Consider the following 20166-nt stretch of genomic DNA (forward strand, 5'->3'; position numbering starts at 1 on the left):
GCCCTGATGTCTGCTGTGACGTGGGCCAGTGAAGCTGTGACTGCTGCCACTGTGCTTATGATTACATTACTTTGAATGTTTCCAAGGCAGCATCCGCCATAGGGGAGCCATGTTTCCTTTTAATCCAGCCCTCTCTGCGTCTGTCGCTCGGCTGTTTTCTGTCAGTACTCTTCGCTCTGCTCATCCTTACAGTATTTCAACAGATGGCTTCTCACCACGCCCTTCCCTCTCTCCTTCTCTCCCTCTCTCGCTCTCTCACCATCATAATGTGTCTCTCTTTCTTCTTCCCTCCTCCCTAAGAGTGATCACTCCATCTCATGCCTTGATGGTGCCCCTTACCTGATGTTTACCGGAAATCACTCCTCCATCATCATCTCTCTGTTCTTCCATATCTCCCCACTTCAGTCTCTCCCTCTGCCTCCCAATATTCATCTTTCACTCATTTCCTGTCCTCTGTGTCTCATCTTTCTTTTGTCTTTCTCAGCCTCTCTCCATTCTCTCACTCTCTATTTCTCCAAAAAATTGAGGTGCTGTGTAAAATGAAAACAGATGAAACAGATTTTGAAACAGATTTTTTTTTTTTAGAAAATATGTTCATATGTTTGTATTGTAATGGTACTAGTTTGTTGGTGGATTGTTACATTGTGGGTGTGTTAAGTGTCTGGGGATGAGTCCTGGGGCGGAGTATCAATGCGCGAGAAACCGACTTTAGGTTGTTTAGTAGTGTTCCTGATGTCTAACTGGACTGTTCTCTAATAAAGCCAAATATAGTGGATTGTTCCTTGAATTATTCCTACGACATAATGTTCATATTTGCCTCTCTGGATGTGCAAGCTGCCCATGCCATAGGCACTAATGCATTCCCATACCATTATGGATCTTTGCTTGGGCTTTTGAACTGTACATCATGTAAAACATGGTGCCAGTTAGTTGTGAAATATCCCTCCTTGTGTTTCACTAGCATAAGACAACTTTTTACTATTTCCTATTTCACTCTTCACTACTTTTCATATATTTCCATGTCTGCTCTCTCTCTTTTCCTTCCTCCCTTTCCCTCTATGGGGCTTCAGTAATCTATCTGTCCACTTGTCTTCATTTCAGTCTTGATCATTCTTCATTTCTTGCTCTCTCTCTCTCTCTCCATTCCTGCTTCCTCTCTTTCCCCCCTATCTATGGGGCTTTGGTAATATCCCGGCAGAAAGCACAGTCACGCAAGCGCTGCTGCAGGAAATCCAATATGGCCTAGACGTGCTCCTCCATTTTCATTTGAATGTTGCATTATTGATATCTAGTGGGGAGGGGGGGGGGGGGGGGCAGCCCAGACCGGCCATTAATATCCCATAGCCCCCCGTCACCCCTCCTACCCCTCCTCCCTCTATCCCCAGACCACCCACATCATCTATCTACTCCCCCACTGCTATCACTGTCCATCCGTCTCCATAACTGTGCTGCTGATCTTGTCAGAGTTGTGTAAACACCCACAGACTGACTGGAGCCAAGCCACACATCTCCTACCCCCCACCCCTATCCCAACCCACACCCCAGCAGCGAGACTTTAATTACAATATTTACGTGTCGCCTATCATGATGTGAAGTGATTCATTCGTCCTGATGCTGCCATCACCTGCTCGTGCGCAAGTGTGCTTGGCCAGCGCCTGCTTCATTCTGGTCAACAACTAATTCACCTCAGATTCATGAGACACAATAAACCATTTGTCTTTCCTGATGATGAAAGTCTATTTTTTTTCCTTCTCTCATGTTTTAAACAAACAGTTTAATTGTCACATATAGGGAAAAAACAATCATTGGAGATGAGGAGATGAGTGTAGTCTCATTGCCATTAATCTGGCTAAAAAAGGCCTGCATTTAAGCGCTTTTTTATTGTTGTTTTCTTATTCCTCCACCCACTGCAGCTGCCTCACCGAGACGCCTTATCTCTCCATCCATCTTTTTTTGGCACAGCCAGTGACAGGTGGACCAGGCTGGCTACAGCACTCAGAGCCCTGCTAGAGCGGTCCGAGACAGCTGTCCCCCATTTCAGAAGCAGCAGGCGATGTGCACATTTCCATACCGCGGCACAAGGATTTCTCCCTGACGTCGCACCCTGTGTCCCTGTTAACAACAAGTTTCATTCAAGGTGGAAAATAATGGTGATGCGGGGAAACTTCATGGGGGGGAGGGGGGACTTTTTAAAGGCACACCCACCTGACAAAATGAATATTTTGCCTGAAATCATCTTAATTATGCTGTTTTACTAGTGCGGTTGCTTGGCGGTGAGCCCACACACACGTGTGAACATAATGTGAACATAATTTTAGGTTTATGTGCACGTGTGTGCGTGTGTGTGCTCATCCGCACCTATTGTGTATCAACACAGAGCACAAACCAAACCCGTGTGGAAAAGCATCCCCTTAGGTAGGTTGTAATCTTCATAATGCTGCCGTCGTTAGAAAAAAATACCCTGCAAATGTTTTGCATTTTTACAAAAGCTTGTGGTTTGCCTTATTTGTAGCTAAACAAGCAAAACATGCATCAGAATGAATAAGTAAATAAATAATAATGAAAACATTTTACATGACGCGAGTAAATGGAAACATGAAGGCACAGGGGAGCCATGCCGGACATCACACAGTGCCACAGGTCCGCTAAAGGCCCCCGTGTCATCACAGCTGTCATCACTGTGGGCCGCCGTGTGATTGCCGAGACCGCATCCCTAATCTCTAATTAGGAGGGATGCAAGCGGATGCCTCTCCGCCATGGGGGATGCGGGGGGAGCTGGGGCCAGCCAGCCCAAGACCAGGGGTAAATATTAACACCAATCTCCACGCACCACAGGCTCCCCACAGTCAAATATCCATGCTTAATACTTCAGCATTTAAATATTAAAGTGTTTTGTTCACGTTTGGTGCGGTGTGGCCAATCTGACTTGCATGTGGTGCGGCGCTGTTTATCCGACGCCAGTTAGAGCTGGCGGATGGCAGTAAACGTGTGATGCCAGTCAGCAGAGGGGAGGGGAGAGGGGCAAGCACTGTAGGGGAGGGAAGGCAGAGAGCGTGTGGCGCTGTGATGCGGGGGAGTGCTGCCGTACACACTTGATATTGTTCCTTTCATTTGCTATGCAAATGCATGATCAAGGGGAGAGGAACTCTCAAAGCCCAAGGCATGTATGCACACACACACACACACACACACACACACACACACACACACACACACACACACACACACACGCTCAAAATCACACCTGCCTACACATACCTGCAGATGCATGTGCGCACGCGCGCACGCAAACACACAAATTCTTATAAACAAAGTGGAAGAGCTGTACCTCTGGGAGAGGCAGAGTTAAATGCTGGCACAGCAGACGGATGGGGAGGATGAAATCGAGTGTGTGAAGTGAATGATGAGAAAAGTGAGTTAGAGAAGAGTGTCTGGCCAGGCAGGGGCGCAGAGAGGAGCAGAGTTATAATAAGGGTCCAGTAATGAGTTAATTTGAATTGGGACCACAGCCATGGCAGCTACAATAATGAACACATCTCCAGCAGAGACCAAACAGCTCCTCAAAGGACCCATCGGGTACATTTGTGTGTGTGTGCTCGACTGCACGTGTGTCTGTGTGTGTGTCTCTGAGTGGAAGAAAAAGAGAGTGGGGAAAAGAAAGATAGAGTAAGAGAGAGAGAGAGAGAGAGAGAGAGAGTAGAGTGAAGCATGACAGTAAGTGTCATGGGAGTGAGCGTGAAAGACTAATATACTATGCACATCCTTCCGTTGCGTGCTGCATGGCAATTAAGTTTCTGTGACAGGGGAGCCGAGGACGGCCGTCAGGGACTATGGGACACTGGGACAGGGACAGGGCCCAGTAACAGGACTGCCTGATGGGCCGACTGTGCCACGCTGGGAGTGTGTGTGGATGGCCGATGGACAGAGAGAGAGGGAAACTGAGGTAGATGGCTTGAACATTGTCACTGCGTGGGTGCTTGCGAGTGTGTGTGTGTATGCATGTGTATATGTCTCTGTGTGTGTGTGTGTGTGTGTGTGTGTGTGTGTGTGTGTGTGCGTGCGTGCGTGCATGCATGTGTGTGTGTGTGTGTACATGTGAGCATGCATCTCACCTAGAGCAGGCTCAGCGCAGTCCTTGTACTGTTCGGGGGTGCAGTACGGAGAATCCCCTACAGAGATTGGAAGGAGAGAGAGAGAGAGAGAGAGGAGAGTGTGAGAAGGAGGACAAAGAGGAGGAGGAGCACTTGTCCAGCCCTCACTTTTTCAAGACGCTTTTCTTCTCTCTCTTTTTTCCTTCCGCACTCCTGAATTAATGATGAGCTTAAGGCAAACTAAAGGCAAACTGCTAAGAGAGTTTTGGCAACAGCATAGCAGATACAAACTTCAGACTGTCGGGAAGGCGACTACAGTAAACAAGCAGTCTGGAATTGGTGTAAGGGCCTGTGTTCTTTGTGGATGTCTGTGGGTGTCTTTTCTGAGCCAATCAGCAGGACACACAAACAGACTAAATAACAGAAAGGCCGTTGGCAATTTGTTGTTGTTGTGTCCGATGTGCCTGACCTGTAAACACATGAAATGTATTTCTGCATTATCTATACAGCCACAATGACTGAGTGAGAGAGAGAGCGAGAGAAAGCACTATATTTTGCAGTGTTTTTGGACAGCGTGAAGAATTTATTTAACAAGACAATTTCCTCTTTTTCCTTGTTTGCCCAGCACTTGAGTGCACAAATTGGGTGGTATATTTTTCTTGTGTGTTCTAAGTTTGCCTGAGAAAACTACCTGCTTTGTGTTATCTACAAGAAAATCACTGCAGACCTGATTTGAATTGATTTGCAGACCATCTGAAATGCTAACTGAACTAGGGTGCGTTTCCCAAAAGCATCGACTTTGGTCGGCAATGGGAAATTGCATTGCAACCAACAAAGTTGCTAAATTAGTTGGGAAACGCTCCCATGTTCATTACGTACAAAACATACAAAAAAAGCACATACTGTATAGATGCTCACGCATATCCATTAGCTAATAATTGGGAGCCAAGTGCGGAAACAGTGTGTTCCAAGAGTGCCATTCCAATTAGGGAGTGTTGGGCTAACAGGGATTAGCAAGGGCCTTAATAAAGCACCACGGGAAGAAAAGGAAAAGAGATAGAGAGAGAGAGAGACTGCAGGAATATATTATGTTGAGTACTGACTGAGGCATGCTCATCAGCGACAGAAAAGATGTGGAGGAGAAGTGTAGGAATATGGAAATTAGTGTTCTAAATTCAACTAAATGAATTCAAATGAAAAGTGAAAGAGAAAGATAAATGGCTAATTTACCCAAAATTACAAGAACAAGGTCAACGAAGGAAGGAACAAGCGGAAACGTCTGATGAAAGAAAATATGACAGATGGAGACGGGGAATAAAAATGTGGAGAGATAGAGAGATGGAGCGAAACAGAAGATAAGAATGAGTGATGCAGAGACAGATGGGAAGAAAGAGAGGAGCCCACTCACCGGGCATGTGCACCATCCTGCAGTTGCAGTTCTCCACGATGTAGCGCGTCTCACACTCGATGCGGCAGGCCGTCACGCTGTACACCTGAAAGAAGCCCGCATCGTGGGGCTGCGACACACACTCGCCCCACGGAGGAGGCAGGTACGTCAGCTGCAAACACACACACACATACACAAACAGAGAGGGGGAGAGAGATTAGGCTGAGATACAATAGAATACACACAAACACACACACAAACAAACACACACACACACACACACACACACACACACACACACACACACACACACACACACACACACACACACAAAATGACAAGGCACAATAGTCTAAAATGACAAGGCAATCAAGGCATCTTTGTTGGATGGTGCGTGTATTGAGCATTGACTCATCCTGCAGGTCAGTTGAGAGAATAGAGGTGTAGCAGTCCTGTCTGTGCGCAGCCCCATTTACTGCTATTCATGAGTGCTGCATAGCGAGAGACCACCATAAGGCACAGCAAACAGTCCCCAAATGTTTAAGCACTCAACTGTCCCCCCCCCCACCCACCCACCCACAGCGATGCGGCATCATTTAAAAAAGAGAGAGGAAAGGATGGAGAAAGGGATGGAGGGAGAGGGGGAGAAAAGTAGGAAGAGAGAGAGAGAGAGACAAAGACACAGAGTGGGTGGATAGACCAAGTAGACCATGACAGGAACCCATCTGTCCTGGCACCATAGGAGGCCATGACAACAGAACAGCAGTCCTAATGCAATATTAAGAAAAGCCCGCTATGCATACTGTAGCACTATCTGCAGGTTCATTCTGAAGACTTGGGAGGGGCGAGTGGGGATAAAAAAAAGCTTTCCTTATCAGAGCTGATGTCTCGTAGGTGATTTAATGTGCAGCTTGGTGCTCACCTTCGAAACACAATGCAACAATAAAAAACAACCACCACAACCTACCACAATTCTCTTGATTTCCCTGTTCTGCTGCAAGTCCTCCCACCAAGCAGGTCAAATCCATGAAATAAATGACCTTCCCACACACAGAGAAATAAATAAAAGCCCAAATCACTCTCTTAAAACATCACTACTAGACTAAGGGTACTAACGCTTTGTGGAGTGAGAGAGGGATACAACCACATTCTGCCTTTCTTTTAACTAATTATATTTAAACTGCACTTCTACAACATTCATGATCCATGCCCCACTCCAACCAGCCCTCTATGATATAGAAATTTCAGAACTGAGATAACCGGCCTACTCTACTTCAGCATGAAACCAGAACTGACTGAGCGAGATCTCTCCTGTTACTTCTCCCACATAGCACCAGGGCATGTTCATGCACAGGAGGGCTTTACGATCCCCCCTCTAGCTCTCCTTGGGCGTCTTGGCCGGCGTCTGCTTTAGCACCGCAATTAAGCGGATATGGCAGCTAACGAGGAGACCCCCCTTCGTTAAGCTCCGCAATTAAATATCCACAGCTCTCCTGAGGACCACATCTACCGCCGCCACCGCTCGAACAAGCGTTGGACACATCTGGCGTCATTTTCGATTGTGCTCACCGAAGTTCACGACCCCCCGCCGCTTCACCCACATGTCTCGGCATGCTCACTCTCCCCTGCTCACCATGAGCCAGGATCAGTCAGCCTCACACATGGAATAGGTGGAGAAATAAAGAAATAACACAGGCGGAAAAAAATCAAAGGACCTCTTGTAACCAACATCTATAAATCAATGTCCTCGTCGATGTGACTTCCAGTGTGCTCTGGGGGGACACAGGAGACATGTCCCCCAAAAACCTGAACTTTTAATTTGATATCTTGTCAATACAGGACTCCATTCCAGGGACTCTTTGAAGAGCCGTGGCGGTGCGCAAAGCAGCAAAGCACAAAATTACACCCCCAGCTCTGGCACTTTTTCTCGGTTCCCTTTGGATTCAGTCCATCCGTTACAAAAAAAAAAAAAACATATCCCTGCCAGGAGCCAAAGCCATTATCCAAGCTCTCTTCCTGAGCACTGCACCATACAGTGAGCTGAAGAGCATGACCCCAGACTCTTCAGCAGGAACCTATTTCCTTGTTTTCCTTTTTTTAACACAAAAGTATCTCGAAGTTTGCTGTATTCCAAGAAGGAGAGAAAATCTAATTTTGAAAAAAAATATACGTTATACTGCAGTCTTCCTTTCCCCTCATGTTTTAATCAGTAGAGGTTTGTGTTTCTGAAGGAAGGCAAAATAATTCAGATGTGCTTATGTATGGGAAAGTCAATTTGCCCTCTTGTGTGTCTGACTCATCCCTGGACTTCTTGGCTTTCTGCACTGGTATTGATAAATAAATGAATACGGATAATGTTGAGCAAACTCAAATTGTCGAAAATGATGGCATATAGTTTTTCTGTTTACTTGAATCAAAATATTCCTATAACGTCCTGTATTTTTCCCTGCAACAATCACAGATATTCTTGTTGAAGTAATGGCAGTTCTCTCCTCAGTGAGATAAAACTCTTCCTACTGCACCTGGCAAAGTCAGGCCTACTTCTTGGATACAAAATATATTGCATCATGTTGTCTTAATACAATAATCTCCGTTTTTTGGATTTTCATAAGGGTAAGGCTATTTGCACCCCTGGTACAATTAGCAGTGTATGCTATTCGTACCCTGGTGCAATTAAAAGTGAATTCTATTCATACCCCCGTCTGGTACAAATACAGTATCAGTGTATGCTATTCGTACCCCGGTGTACACAGCAATGTGTTCTATTAATACCCCGTCTGGTACAAATATCAGTGCATGCTATTTGCACCCCTGTGCATGTACTCTGACATATTGATCACACAATGTAATAATAATAAAAAAAACGAGCAACATGTTTTTGTTGTTTTGTCACAGGATGTGAATAGCTCAGCTGTGTAATAGACATTCTGAATAAGGTATGCTGTTTGCATCAATGTCAATGTCAAACAGTTATGCAGCATGTCACACTAGGCTTTGTACATGCACAGTCATGAATCCTACAACCTCAAAAAACCCTGTTCCCCTAACACTAGTGTGCACACCTGTTCCCCTAACACTAGAGTGCACACCTGTGTCCCCTGTGTTCCCCCAACACTAGCGTGCACACCTGTGTCCCCTGTGTTCCCCTAACACTAGTGTGCACACCTGTTCCCCTAACACTAGAGTGCACACCTGTGTCCCCTGTGTTCCCCCAACACTAGCGTGCACACTTGTGTCCCCTGTGTTCCCCTAACACTAGTGTGCACACCTGTGTCCCCTAACACTAGAGTGCACACCTGTGTCCCCTGTGTTCCCCCAACACTAGCGTGCACACTTGTGTCCCCTGTGTTCCCCTAACACTAGTGTGCACACCTGTGTCCCCTGTGTTCCCCTAATACTAGTGTGCACACCTGTTCCCCTAACACTAGTGTGCACACCTGTGTCCCCTGTGTTCCCCTAATACTAGTGTGCACACCTGTTCCCCTAACACTAGTGTGCACATCTGTGTCCCCTGTGTTCCCCTAACACTAGTGTGCACACCTGTTTCCCCAACACTAGTGTGCGCACCTGTGTTCACTTTGTGTGCTGTTGGCTTCCATAAACCCTTTTTCAATGCCAGCTGTGATCTCTGGAGTCAGGTGACCACGGCGATTCCTGCCACAGCCTGCTTCCCATGCATCAGTGCATCTCTCCCCCTCCATCCTGAGAGGCAGGTGCTTGCACGCTTGCATGCTTGCTTGCGCCGGTCGGATGGTTGGGCTGGCGCTAGCGTGGGGTGAGGGGGGGGGGGGACGAGTGGAGGGAGCACAGTGGGGAGAAGAGTTGGCAGCCCTTTCTGCACAGCCCACTACACCACACCACATCTCACCACAGCCAGCCAGCCACCCCCTACTGGAGCCCTGCCTACGTGGGTCTGACACAGGATGATGGAGCAGTGGTGGGTTGCCACACTGCCGCATGACCGGTGGAACGCAACGCGGGCTCGCTTTGCCTCTCACGCAAGCACATGACATGAGCACAGATGGGGCTCGTACCGATACATATAAATACACACAAATGCATTTAACACTCTCAGGTGGACATATAAGTGCAGGCATGCATGCACACAGAAATACACACACACACACACACACACACACACACACACACACACACACACACAAAGAGAGAGAGAGAGAGACAGAGAATACACAAATGACCTGCTATGCATACAGAACAGCTAGACTTAGTAATATGTGCTCTGTGTCTGTCAAGCTCAGTGCACACCAAGACAGACAGGCAGGTAGACACATGGCACACGAAAAGAGACTGAAACACAGAAAGAAATTGAAAGAAAAAAAAGAAAGCAAAAGTCCAATCCTCAGAGACCTCTCTAAACCTCTACTCCCCAGGGGGCAGGCCTCCTCATGACTGAAGTTCTGCAGAGGTCAACATCCTCAGATCTTTCCCAGCCTTCATCCCTCTCTGACTGTCTTACCAATTCACTCTCTTTGAACTCTCCACAAATATTGGACAATATTTCTGGGCCCAGGCTCCCGCTAACGACGGAGACATGCTCTTACGAGGGTTTTCTACGATTCATCTTACGATCGTTCGTTTGGTTTTTCCGACTGTTTCCCGAACATGCTTGTAGCGTGAACGCGCGTGCACTGCTCTTAAGATGCTCTTAAGGGTAGCTGTCGTTAATAGTTCTGAAATACCCTTTAATTTGCTGGTGATGTCAGGTGACTGCACGTCACAGCTATAGGCCTACCGTTAAAACTTCGGATCTACACTTTAATTCACATCAATACGAAAATAGAAAAACTTCCCAAGTAGGCTATATACCACACACATACATAAATAATAATTATTTAAGATTAGATTGTTGCATCGTTTATGTCTGTGTCAGACATAAATAATAATTATTTAAGATAAGATTGTTGCACCGTTTATGTCTGTGTCACTTAAGAAGACGTTCAAAGATAAGAAAGAGGTCGAGTAAGAAAGTGAGGAAATGTGTAGGCTAAGCTTGACGCAGCAGAGACTAAACCACATGTTCCTTTCTCTGCTTTTCCTCATAGGCCTAATAAAATATAGCATTCATTAGCAAAGATAATGGCAAACGATTCTGGCAACGTCTCGTTTCATAACTTGATTGCATTTTTGTTCGCTTGTAATCACATTATTATGACCATTAAATGTATGCTATTTTGCACACTCACATCTGATTCATCACAAGTAAACACAATAAAGAATGGGAACGTAAGTTGGTTAATGTATTCTAAGTTGTAATTCCCATGTATGTCCTGTTGGTGACCTCAGTGAGAAGTGCCTGTTAAGACGCTCTTAGCCGGTAACGAGAACTCTGGAGCACTCGTAGATCTACGAGTGTTTTTACGACACTCTTAAGCTACGCTGGTTTCGGGAAACAATCGGCAAATCTTAAGATGTTCGTAAGAGGGACTTTACGATGCTCTTAGGCTTACGATGCTTTCGGGGAACTTGGCCCAGAGCAGTAAAATTATGGGTAAGGCTATTTGCACCCCTGGTACAATTAGCAGTGTATGCTATTCGTACCCTGGTGCAAAAAGAAGTGAATTCTATTCGTACCCTGGTGCACACAGCAATGTGTCCTATTAGTACCCCGTCTGGTACAAATATCAATGAATGCTATTCGTACCCCGGTGCACACAGCAAAGTGTTCTATTAGTACCCCGTCTGTTACAAATATCAATGTATGCTATTCGTACCCCGGTGCACATAGCAATGTGTTCTATTAGTACCCCGTCTGGTACAAATATCAGTGTATGCTATTTGCACCCCTGTGCATTTATTCTGGCATATTGATCACACAATGTAATAATATATATATATTTTTTAAACAAGCAACATGTTTTTTGTTGTTGTTACGAAACAGGGTGTGAATAGCTCAGCTGTGTAATAGACACTCTGAATAAGGTATGCTGTTTGCATCAATGTACAGTTAGAAGTGGATGCTATTCGTACCCTGGTGTTTATAGTACTGCATGCTATTTACACCCTGGTGCATGAACTAGCTAATTGTTGCAATCAAAACTTCCGTTTGAGAACCGATTTCTTGTTCAAATTGCGCGCCTTCTCTCCAGAGACGTTGGTACACGTGTACACTCACTCTGCCAAAATGCATCACACAGGAATCAAACCCTGGTCTCCCACGTGCCAGCCCTTGTCTGTGACCACTGCACTATCTGCTTCCACAAGGAAACAGTGTTTGCAGGTAAACTTATAGTTTATAGGCCTGAACGTCATATTCATGAAATTTCTGTTAACTAACAAACTGACGGTTGTATGTGTTCACTGAACCAAGATTATGAAAATAAAACACAACTTTTCAATCTAAAACTTAATCTGAACAGATATAGTGCCGAAACCTTTCAGAATTCTTCACTTTTTGCTAACGAAAAACAAATGTACGCCATGTTTTTTGTGCACGTGAGCAACGTCTTTTTGTTGTTATGTCACAAGGTATGAATAGCTCAGCTGTGTGGCCAAGGCTATTCGTACCAGGGGTGTAAATAGACACTCCGTAAAATAAAACATATTAGACAATTGACATTAAATATCAATTATGACACTGCAAAAGACAGTCGTTTCAGTGTATATTCCCTCGATTTGTGACAAGGCAATGTTCTTATCTGTTACTCTTGGACTTTAGAAAGATACAAATAGTCTACTGTTTTAATTTAACTTAAAGCTTTTAAATCCAAACAGTGGCATTTTATGGATGCACATGAACATGAGCACTTCTAAAAGTTTGTTTTAATCATTATAATGCACATAACATCCAGTGAGCAGTCCTGCTTTGACTACGGTCTTCCCTAATTGTAATGGACATGGGTGTTCATTTTGCATATGTTCCCTGGACATTCCCTCTGTGTTGTGTTTAAAAAGCTTTTACGATACTATCCATTCCATTTTGCAGGTCTAGTGTTGCCAACCACAGCGATTATGTTGCCTGGTGAAACCAGTGGAGCAGACATGTCTCTCTTTCACTGCTCTGCCTCTGTTTGGGGGTTTAACAGGCCCAATTAAAATCTCTCAGGCATGACGCAGGCTTTAAAGCACTCCCCTTAACTGTCCCAGTCAGTGCTTTAATTACAGCAAAGCAATGAACTGGCGGGTCACGTCTTTGTAGTGTCTCGTAAATGCGCGTTCAATCCAGAGTATTTTATTCCCCAAGAAGGACTTGAGCAATGCATATCCAGCCGGAAGATAACAATGAACTTCAGTGCAGCTGATGGATATGTGGCGAATGAATGCAAGAGATACTGTACTTGATCAGCCATCTATTCTTTTAGAACAGAGTTGGAGGGGAGAGAGAACCATAAATGGAGAGAGAGAGAAAGGAAGAGAGAAGAGTGGCAACACTTTTGAAAGTAGTCTAGCTAATGAACCCACAGGAAACTGGAAGTAAGAGTTAGAATAACACTAAAAGGTGTGACTAAGTGGTGCAAAAATGGAATGCACAAAAATATAAAAATGTCAGCACTTTTCTTCTCTCTTAATGTATCCCATCTCCCAAAAGCATGCCTTATATCTGTGTGTTATTTTCACAGCAGGCAGGCTGATTGCTCAAAAAATACTAGTGTTTCCAGTCACACAATGTTTTAAAGCAACACCAAAGAGTGTTTTGTACCTTCAAATAATGTTTCCAAAATCGTTTCAGTGGTTCATCAACTTGTAACAGGGTGAACGGCACTTCTGCATTCGCTTCACAGCCCTCTATCGGCTATAACCGCACTATGTAAGTTTGCCAGATCGGGTAGCGGATCTGTAGTTCGATGGAATGAGACATAAGAAACTACAAATTTGACTTGCATCTGATGTCGCAATACATCATACTTTCATAAATCGTGCAACATATTCTACCTTGTCTATGGACATCGTTATATGCAAAGCCGGTGCTGGATAAACAAATAGCGTGCGTGCGACAGAGGTAAAGTTCTTTGGTGTTGCTTTAAAAGGTATATTTACTCAGCAGCCATGTTTGTTGAAGTGACCTTTACAGTGTTGCTATGTCAGAGAAAGAAAAATCTGATTTATATGACGGAGAGGATTGACTCGGTAGCATACCGATTTGGTGCACAATTCCTAAGTACATACAAAAAAGAAAAGAAGGTGCTTATCCAATGAGTAAATGAATGAGGAATGTAACACTGCAAGAGAAACATGCTTTTGGGTCTCTTTTACATCATTCAATACATTTCATACAGCCAGTTTCCAGTTATTTTAGTCTAAGACTAGGCCTACATGTGTGGAAGACCAGCCCTTAATGTTTCATTGCTAGCTGTTTCTGAATGTTTGCACACACTGTTTCTGAGTGTTTGCACACGCACGCACAAACACACACAAACCAAGTACTTAGATATCTAAGTCATCTCAAAGGTTAAGAATTGATTTCATTTTTACAGTGAAACTGATTACAATGTGAGCAGAGTTGACCACAACACCAATGTCCTCTATAATTGGAATGTTGTGTAATTTGATATTCTTACAAATGGACTCAGTCACACTATTTTATTCTGATGTAGTTCACAGATGCCTGGGCTTCTATCTCCATTGCCAGCTTTCTCTGGATAGTTCATTATTTCCAGGAGACTGAACACTCATATGAGAGAAGCACCCCAATAATCTGAACAGTTGATGAAAATGACTCAAAGCAATATGTACTGTAAATTACATGTTGTGATAATCTCATCTCCCTTCTCTATGATAAGCATGAAATGGATAGCAGGCTTTCTGTTGACCTGTTGACCTCAAATGAGGGATTGCTACAGACACAGTGTGTTGCTGAGTGCATGGCTGGATGTTACAGTATATTGCTGTATTTAATCAAAGGAATACAACACTCCCAAAAGCCTTTTTTTAAAGAAGGAAGTAATATGCCAAACCCAATGGTGAGTTCATTAGCCTAGACACGCATTGCAATTATCTTAACAGCAATAGACCGTGGTAGTGGAGTCCACTCAATACAGTATAAGCTATTTGCAAATAACAATGGGTTTGTATCACAGTTAGATTGCCATTAGTGAATACAATTACCTTGCCTTACACATAGCTAGATTGGATTTGCATTGGTGTGAAAGAAGCATTTAATTGAAAAATACCATCATCAATGTCAATATATTGCATTAGTGTTTTATAACTTTTAAATGACAACACAAGCAACTATACAAAATTAATGTACTTTCTACATTGTACTGTACACTGTTGACCACAGACAGGTTTGTTCTGTCACAGACATCCGTACTTAAGGCCTCCAAGTGGCAGCAGTGGCCTGACTGGACTGAACTGGCCCACACACAAGAGGACAGAGAGAGGGGACAGACAGAGTATCAAGCATAGCTCACTGCATGAAAGGGCAAGGATGCCCAGTACACATGCACTTCATAAAGCCACACCATTCCCTGCCTGCCTATCTAGGGCATGTCTGAACAGTTAGTAAGGCACTCAGGCATACGCAACACAAGCCACATACACATATACAGATACATATGTAACCCAGGTTAAAATGGCGATAAACAGATTCTTGAATAAATAACAGTAAAAATACTTTTGAATAAATATTCTGATATTAGAGATAAAAGTTCATGATTTAGTGTAATACATAGGATTAAAAATATTTCGTTTCAATATTGATTCTTACAGGAAGTTTTGTCACTTAAACTAGTCAGCCAATCAGAATGGCTGGTTGCAACTCGAGAACGCTAGTCAGAGAAGGAAGCAAGCGGAACGAAAAGCTAGTTAAACGAACCAGTGAGCAAATCAACAGCAAGACGCGTAAAAACCCTTATTTTCTTTGATTTGAAAGTGTGTTATGTTATATGCTGTCTGCAAGGGTAGACTGTGGTTTATTTAGACATTTTATAGTAAAGTGAAAACGTGTTTTTTGTATTGTTTGGAGCCACGCACCGCTGGCCAGCGGCCCACATTAGGAAGAACCATCGGATCATCATCACGTTGCATCCACAAGATTCATCTACAATCCAGAGGAGAACAACAACTCTTTCATCGGATCTGCGGTAGGACTTTGTAAAACCTTCGGTATTGTCGCTGCAAGAGGATTCTTTTGGACTTTGATTTGCGGTAAGCGTGGACTCATTGAAAACGAAACTTAACTCATCTCACCAGGGGCGTAGCCAGGATTATTTTATAGGGGGTGCCAGCTGGGTCCAGACTTTTTATTGGGGTGGCACTTGGGAATCAAAACTACTATTTGAAAACTACTCAAAAAGTTTTGAAGATTAGGATAGCCTATTTTAATAATGGCAATAAATTCTGTAAAGCCAACACTGATACACAGGTCAGTTTGTTGTCCACTCCAAATCGTTTTCCATAAATAGGCCAATGCTATAAAAAAGTACATTATGATAATGCACCTTACTTAATCAGTCTTATTATGTGTGTACACTCATGATGATTCTAAAACAACTTTACTGTCATGAACATATGAAGGCAAAAAGGTGTTTCTTTGTCGAATAAATTAAGATGCAATGTGTGTCTCGAATTGGATGCCATGCAGGAATTTGCTGGGATCTCAAAACCGCATTATGAACTTTGCCATAGAGAAACACATGATAGCGTTGGATTATGTAGGCTACATGCCTTGCCACCACAACACACAAAAACGTGGGGTAAGTCGAGCTATATGAAGTTATTATTTTGATGTCATTTCTCAGTTTTATAACCCAGAAGGATGTACTTGGTATCAAATGGTAGCTCTCTATCTCCTCTTTCATCTGACATGCGTGGCATAGCCTATCTGATCACGGGTTCGTGAGTAGCCTAAAAACGAGTTGGTTTTTGTACATGATGTTATTTTGCAGTCACGTTGTCTGTTTTTATAGCGCAGAAGCATCGATATACCAATCGATGTACCAATAGATAGCCCTGTGTCTCCTCTTTCTTCTGATATGCTTGCCATATCTATGCGATCACGGGTTCGCGAGTAATTCAAACGAGAGTAGTAATGGGCGCAGGTAAACTATAAATATGAATCAATTTGATTTAATTTCATGATTTTTTTAAATTTTCATACTTGATCGCACAGGCAAGAGTTTAGTCTCGTTGGAAAGCCCCACTTCTGCCCTGTCACGCAATTAAGGTTTCATCTCGCTGCGATGAACAGTTCTGGAGTAATAGACCTCTCCAGAATATATCCCGCCTCCTAACTTCCGTATCCATCCAACTTCCGGGCGTGGATTGTCTATGGGAAATAACATGGCGTTTTGAAAGATCGTACCTGTCAAACTCTGTAGGTGACAAAGTAGAAAAAGCTGCTGGGCAGATTGGCCTACACACTTCTGCCATCTAGTTTCCACTGGATTTTTTGATTTTCGGTGCCGTTTAAGTAGTATCGTCTATAGTATACTACTTAAACGGCACCGACAATCAAAAAATCCAGTGGAAACTATTTGGCAGAAGTGTGTAGGCCAATCTGCCCACCAGCTTTTTCAACTTCGCTACCTACAGATGTTTTACCGGTATGATATTTCGAAACGCCATGTTATTTCCCATAGACAATCCACGCCCGGAAGTTGGATGGATACGGAAGTTACGGAGGCGGGACTTATTCTGGAGAGGTCAATGTAACAAAGAACTCAGGCAAAGCAGCCTGCCTCTGCCTGACCAGCTGCTATGGCAAGAACCACACGCAGTCAGCAAATTATGTTTTTTATAAAGTAGCCTAGCCTAGGCCCTATTAGCCTATTGGAGCCATCCGGAGATATGTGCCTAATATGCTTGCATTTCACCCGAATTTTATCGAAATATTTTTGTAAAGCGTTACCGCGGGCATCCGATTATTTCTGATCAGCCCCACACGTCAATGTCAGAGCCTAAGGACAGCCCAACGCAGCTCACTTGGCTATGATTCGTGACACATTCTAACATCTTATTAGCATTAATGTTCCAACTCATCAGTTGTTACTGAGGTTAAGTAATAGGCTAGTCTACTAAGTGTTCAGATGACTTGAATTGTCCCGCTGCTGCTGCACTAGCCTACTCACGATTTGATCACAACCGTGGGCTACACTTCCTGACTGGGCCAATGGTAGTAGATAGAGTGCAGTAATTGGTTCAGTCGCTGCTTTGCAAAGTGTTGGCAAAGTGCCGTCGAAAACGGCAGCATTTTTTTTTTTTTACTTTTCACTGAACGGAGCTGGGGGGGCCAGCAGGGTGGCCAAGCTTTGACCAGTGGTGGCCGTGGCCCCCCCTGGCCACCACGTAGCTCCGCCCCTGCATCTCACGTGGATCTCGCTGGACTGCTCGACTGGTCACTAGCAAGGTTGAATTCATTGACTGTTTTACACTGTCTATAAGTGAATTGCATTGCTTACTGAAATAACTGATTAGCATTTTACTTGATACTTGATACTACCCGTGCATAGCCTTAAGGTTATGCTGAACAGTGAATGTTTTGTTGATATTTGATGGTATTATTCCTTTTGCATGTTAGTGTTAAACTGATTTTGTTTCTGAACTAGCTAAACCTAGCAGCTCATTGGTTTAGATATTTAAACAATAAGAGATTAATACCTGATTCTAAAAATAGGCCTATAGATTAAAAGCATTTGTTGCCATTGATAACCAGCATTGATATTATTGAATTCAGCACTTAATGCTATTGATAATTAGATATTACGGAATTTGTAATTCCATTAAATCAAAGTACGTACTCAACTTAAACTTAGATAAAATAAGACTTTATTGTTTAAAGTTTAGCTTAATCTAAACTCATTGCTACAATGCATAATTACATCTTATAAACCAAAATAAGAATTTATATTAATTGCATTAAAATAGAATTTAAAAGAAACTGATTAAACTCTAAAATAGGAACCAAATAGCAATTTAAAAGTAACTTTAAATCTAACTGCTAACTATACTCTTTGAAATAAATAGCTTAATAGAGATTGAACTGTTTGAACCTTATTACCTGAAAGAAGAGGTAATTACTAGAATACTTGAAAGTGTATTGAAAGTATTTGAAGCACTTCATTCTAATTCTTTATATTGTCTGTCTAAATGTCTCATGTGGTACCAATTTATGTTTTATACTCTTTTTCTACTTAAATATAAACAAGCCGGCATTTCAAACTTACTTGATGGTCTGTGGTGTGTCTGATTATTATTTTGCTGTTATTACTGTTTTAACTACTACTACTCCCTACGAGCCTAGACACTGGTCCTAACATAACATTACTTATCTACAATTCGAGGTAAGTGTTACACATAGGCATACAGATGGACACAGAGACAGAAACAGAAACACACGCATGGGAGATCTCCTGTTAAAAACTGATGACTGAACATTATGCGGCTCTGGAGGCCAATGAGGTGGACAAAAGAGGCAGATGAAGTGGAAAAGCTCCAACATGAATAGAAACAGACAGCTTGTGAAAAGACATTGCATCTCCAGAGGGAAGGGGGACATGCAGAGAGAAGAAAATGGAGGCTGCACACAAACCACATCAAAGTCCAACATCAGCACAACACACACTACCACAGAAGTGTCATTCTATTTTGAACATTGTTAGTGGTGTAAAATTGTTTGTTTTTGATGCGAGTTCGCTTTCACTGTAAGACAATTTGGTGTTAATGCAAACAACTTTCTTGCTCAATTAACATAATTATGCTCTCAAACAACAGTTTGACCCTGCTAACTCCAGGTTGTTTTTGCTCCAGAACATTCCTTTAAGGCTTATTTTCACATTGAAAAGAAATCAGAAAAGTGCAACTTTGAAGAGACGGAAATTTATGCTGAGATAACAAATGATCTCATCATATGATCGAAATAATTTCTTTGAAAAAAAAATACATTTGCCAACAGTATTGGAATCCCTGTTTTTAAAGGAACACGCCACCCAAAATCAGTAGTAATATATGTTCTTACCTTAACTTTCACGAGTTGAGTCATACCTCTCCCGCGCCGGTAGGTGCACTCAAACGCTCTGTCGCGCAGCGCGAATGTGTTAGCATGTTGCTATGCTAGCGGGCTCTGCCGTGGCCATACAGAGAGGAACATAGCAGTAATCAAACACCTCCATTTTTTCCCTACTTAAATACAGTTGCACGAGTAGTTGATAAAAATGTGTACGTCACACAACATGAAACGTGGCGATTTTCCAAGCGAATAAACAGGAGAACTACAATGTGTGGCGCAATAGCACTTGGGAGTACTTCGACCTAGCGTGGTAATATTATTAACACCTAATTGTAGATCCTATCCACCACAGAGTTTAGAATCCATGCTGGATCGACCCTCAGCCTCTCCCTCCCCTCCGAGCGAGAGAGAGGCACACACACTAGAGATGCGCTGATGGGCTATTATTTCAACCATAACTGCATAGCAAAACTTATCATCCATCAGCCATCCATCAGCACCAAAGTTTGTTGACCAATTTTCAAAACGGCACCCGCCCACCATCTGTTGGTTGTTTTAATGTAGGCTATATGGGTGATGCAGCTGCTGACGTGAGGCTAGAAAGCCCTTGCCTGTTCTAGAAAGACGGACCTAATGCAGCAAATATATTAAAAGGCTGAAGTCGTACATTGGCTAGGCCTATCCCCAGAATATCAAACTCAGTCTCTGTCGCGCAAAACAGTCTCCAAATAAAACGCACATCGGCCTGTTGCCTATTCTGCCAGCTTGTGACAATATATCGT

General features: G+C 43.3%; 1 protein-coding gene across 1 annotated transcript in view; it reads right to left on the minus strand.

The window, feature by feature from the left end:
- Window positions 1–20166, minus strand: part of asic2 (acid-sensing (proton-gated) ion channel 2) — a 154512-nt gene that overhangs the window by 6128 nt on the left and 128218 nt on the right. The window contains 2 exon segments of the mRNA XM_076265036.1: window positions 4113–4169; window positions 5500–5650. Of these exon segments, the coding sequence (XP_076121151.1) occupies window positions 4113–4169; window positions 5500–5650 (208 nt within the window).

Source organism: Alosa pseudoharengus, unplaced genomic scaffold (genome assembly GCF_046254945.1).
Source record: "Alosa pseudoharengus isolate Yale_2024_CS ecotype anadromous, Long Island Sound unplaced genomic scaffold, YU_APseudo_1.1 YU_APseudo_1.1_scf_4, whole genome shotgun sequence".
NCBI lineage: Eukaryota > Metazoa > Chordata > Actinopteri > Clupeiformes > Clupeidae > Alosa > Alosa pseudoharengus.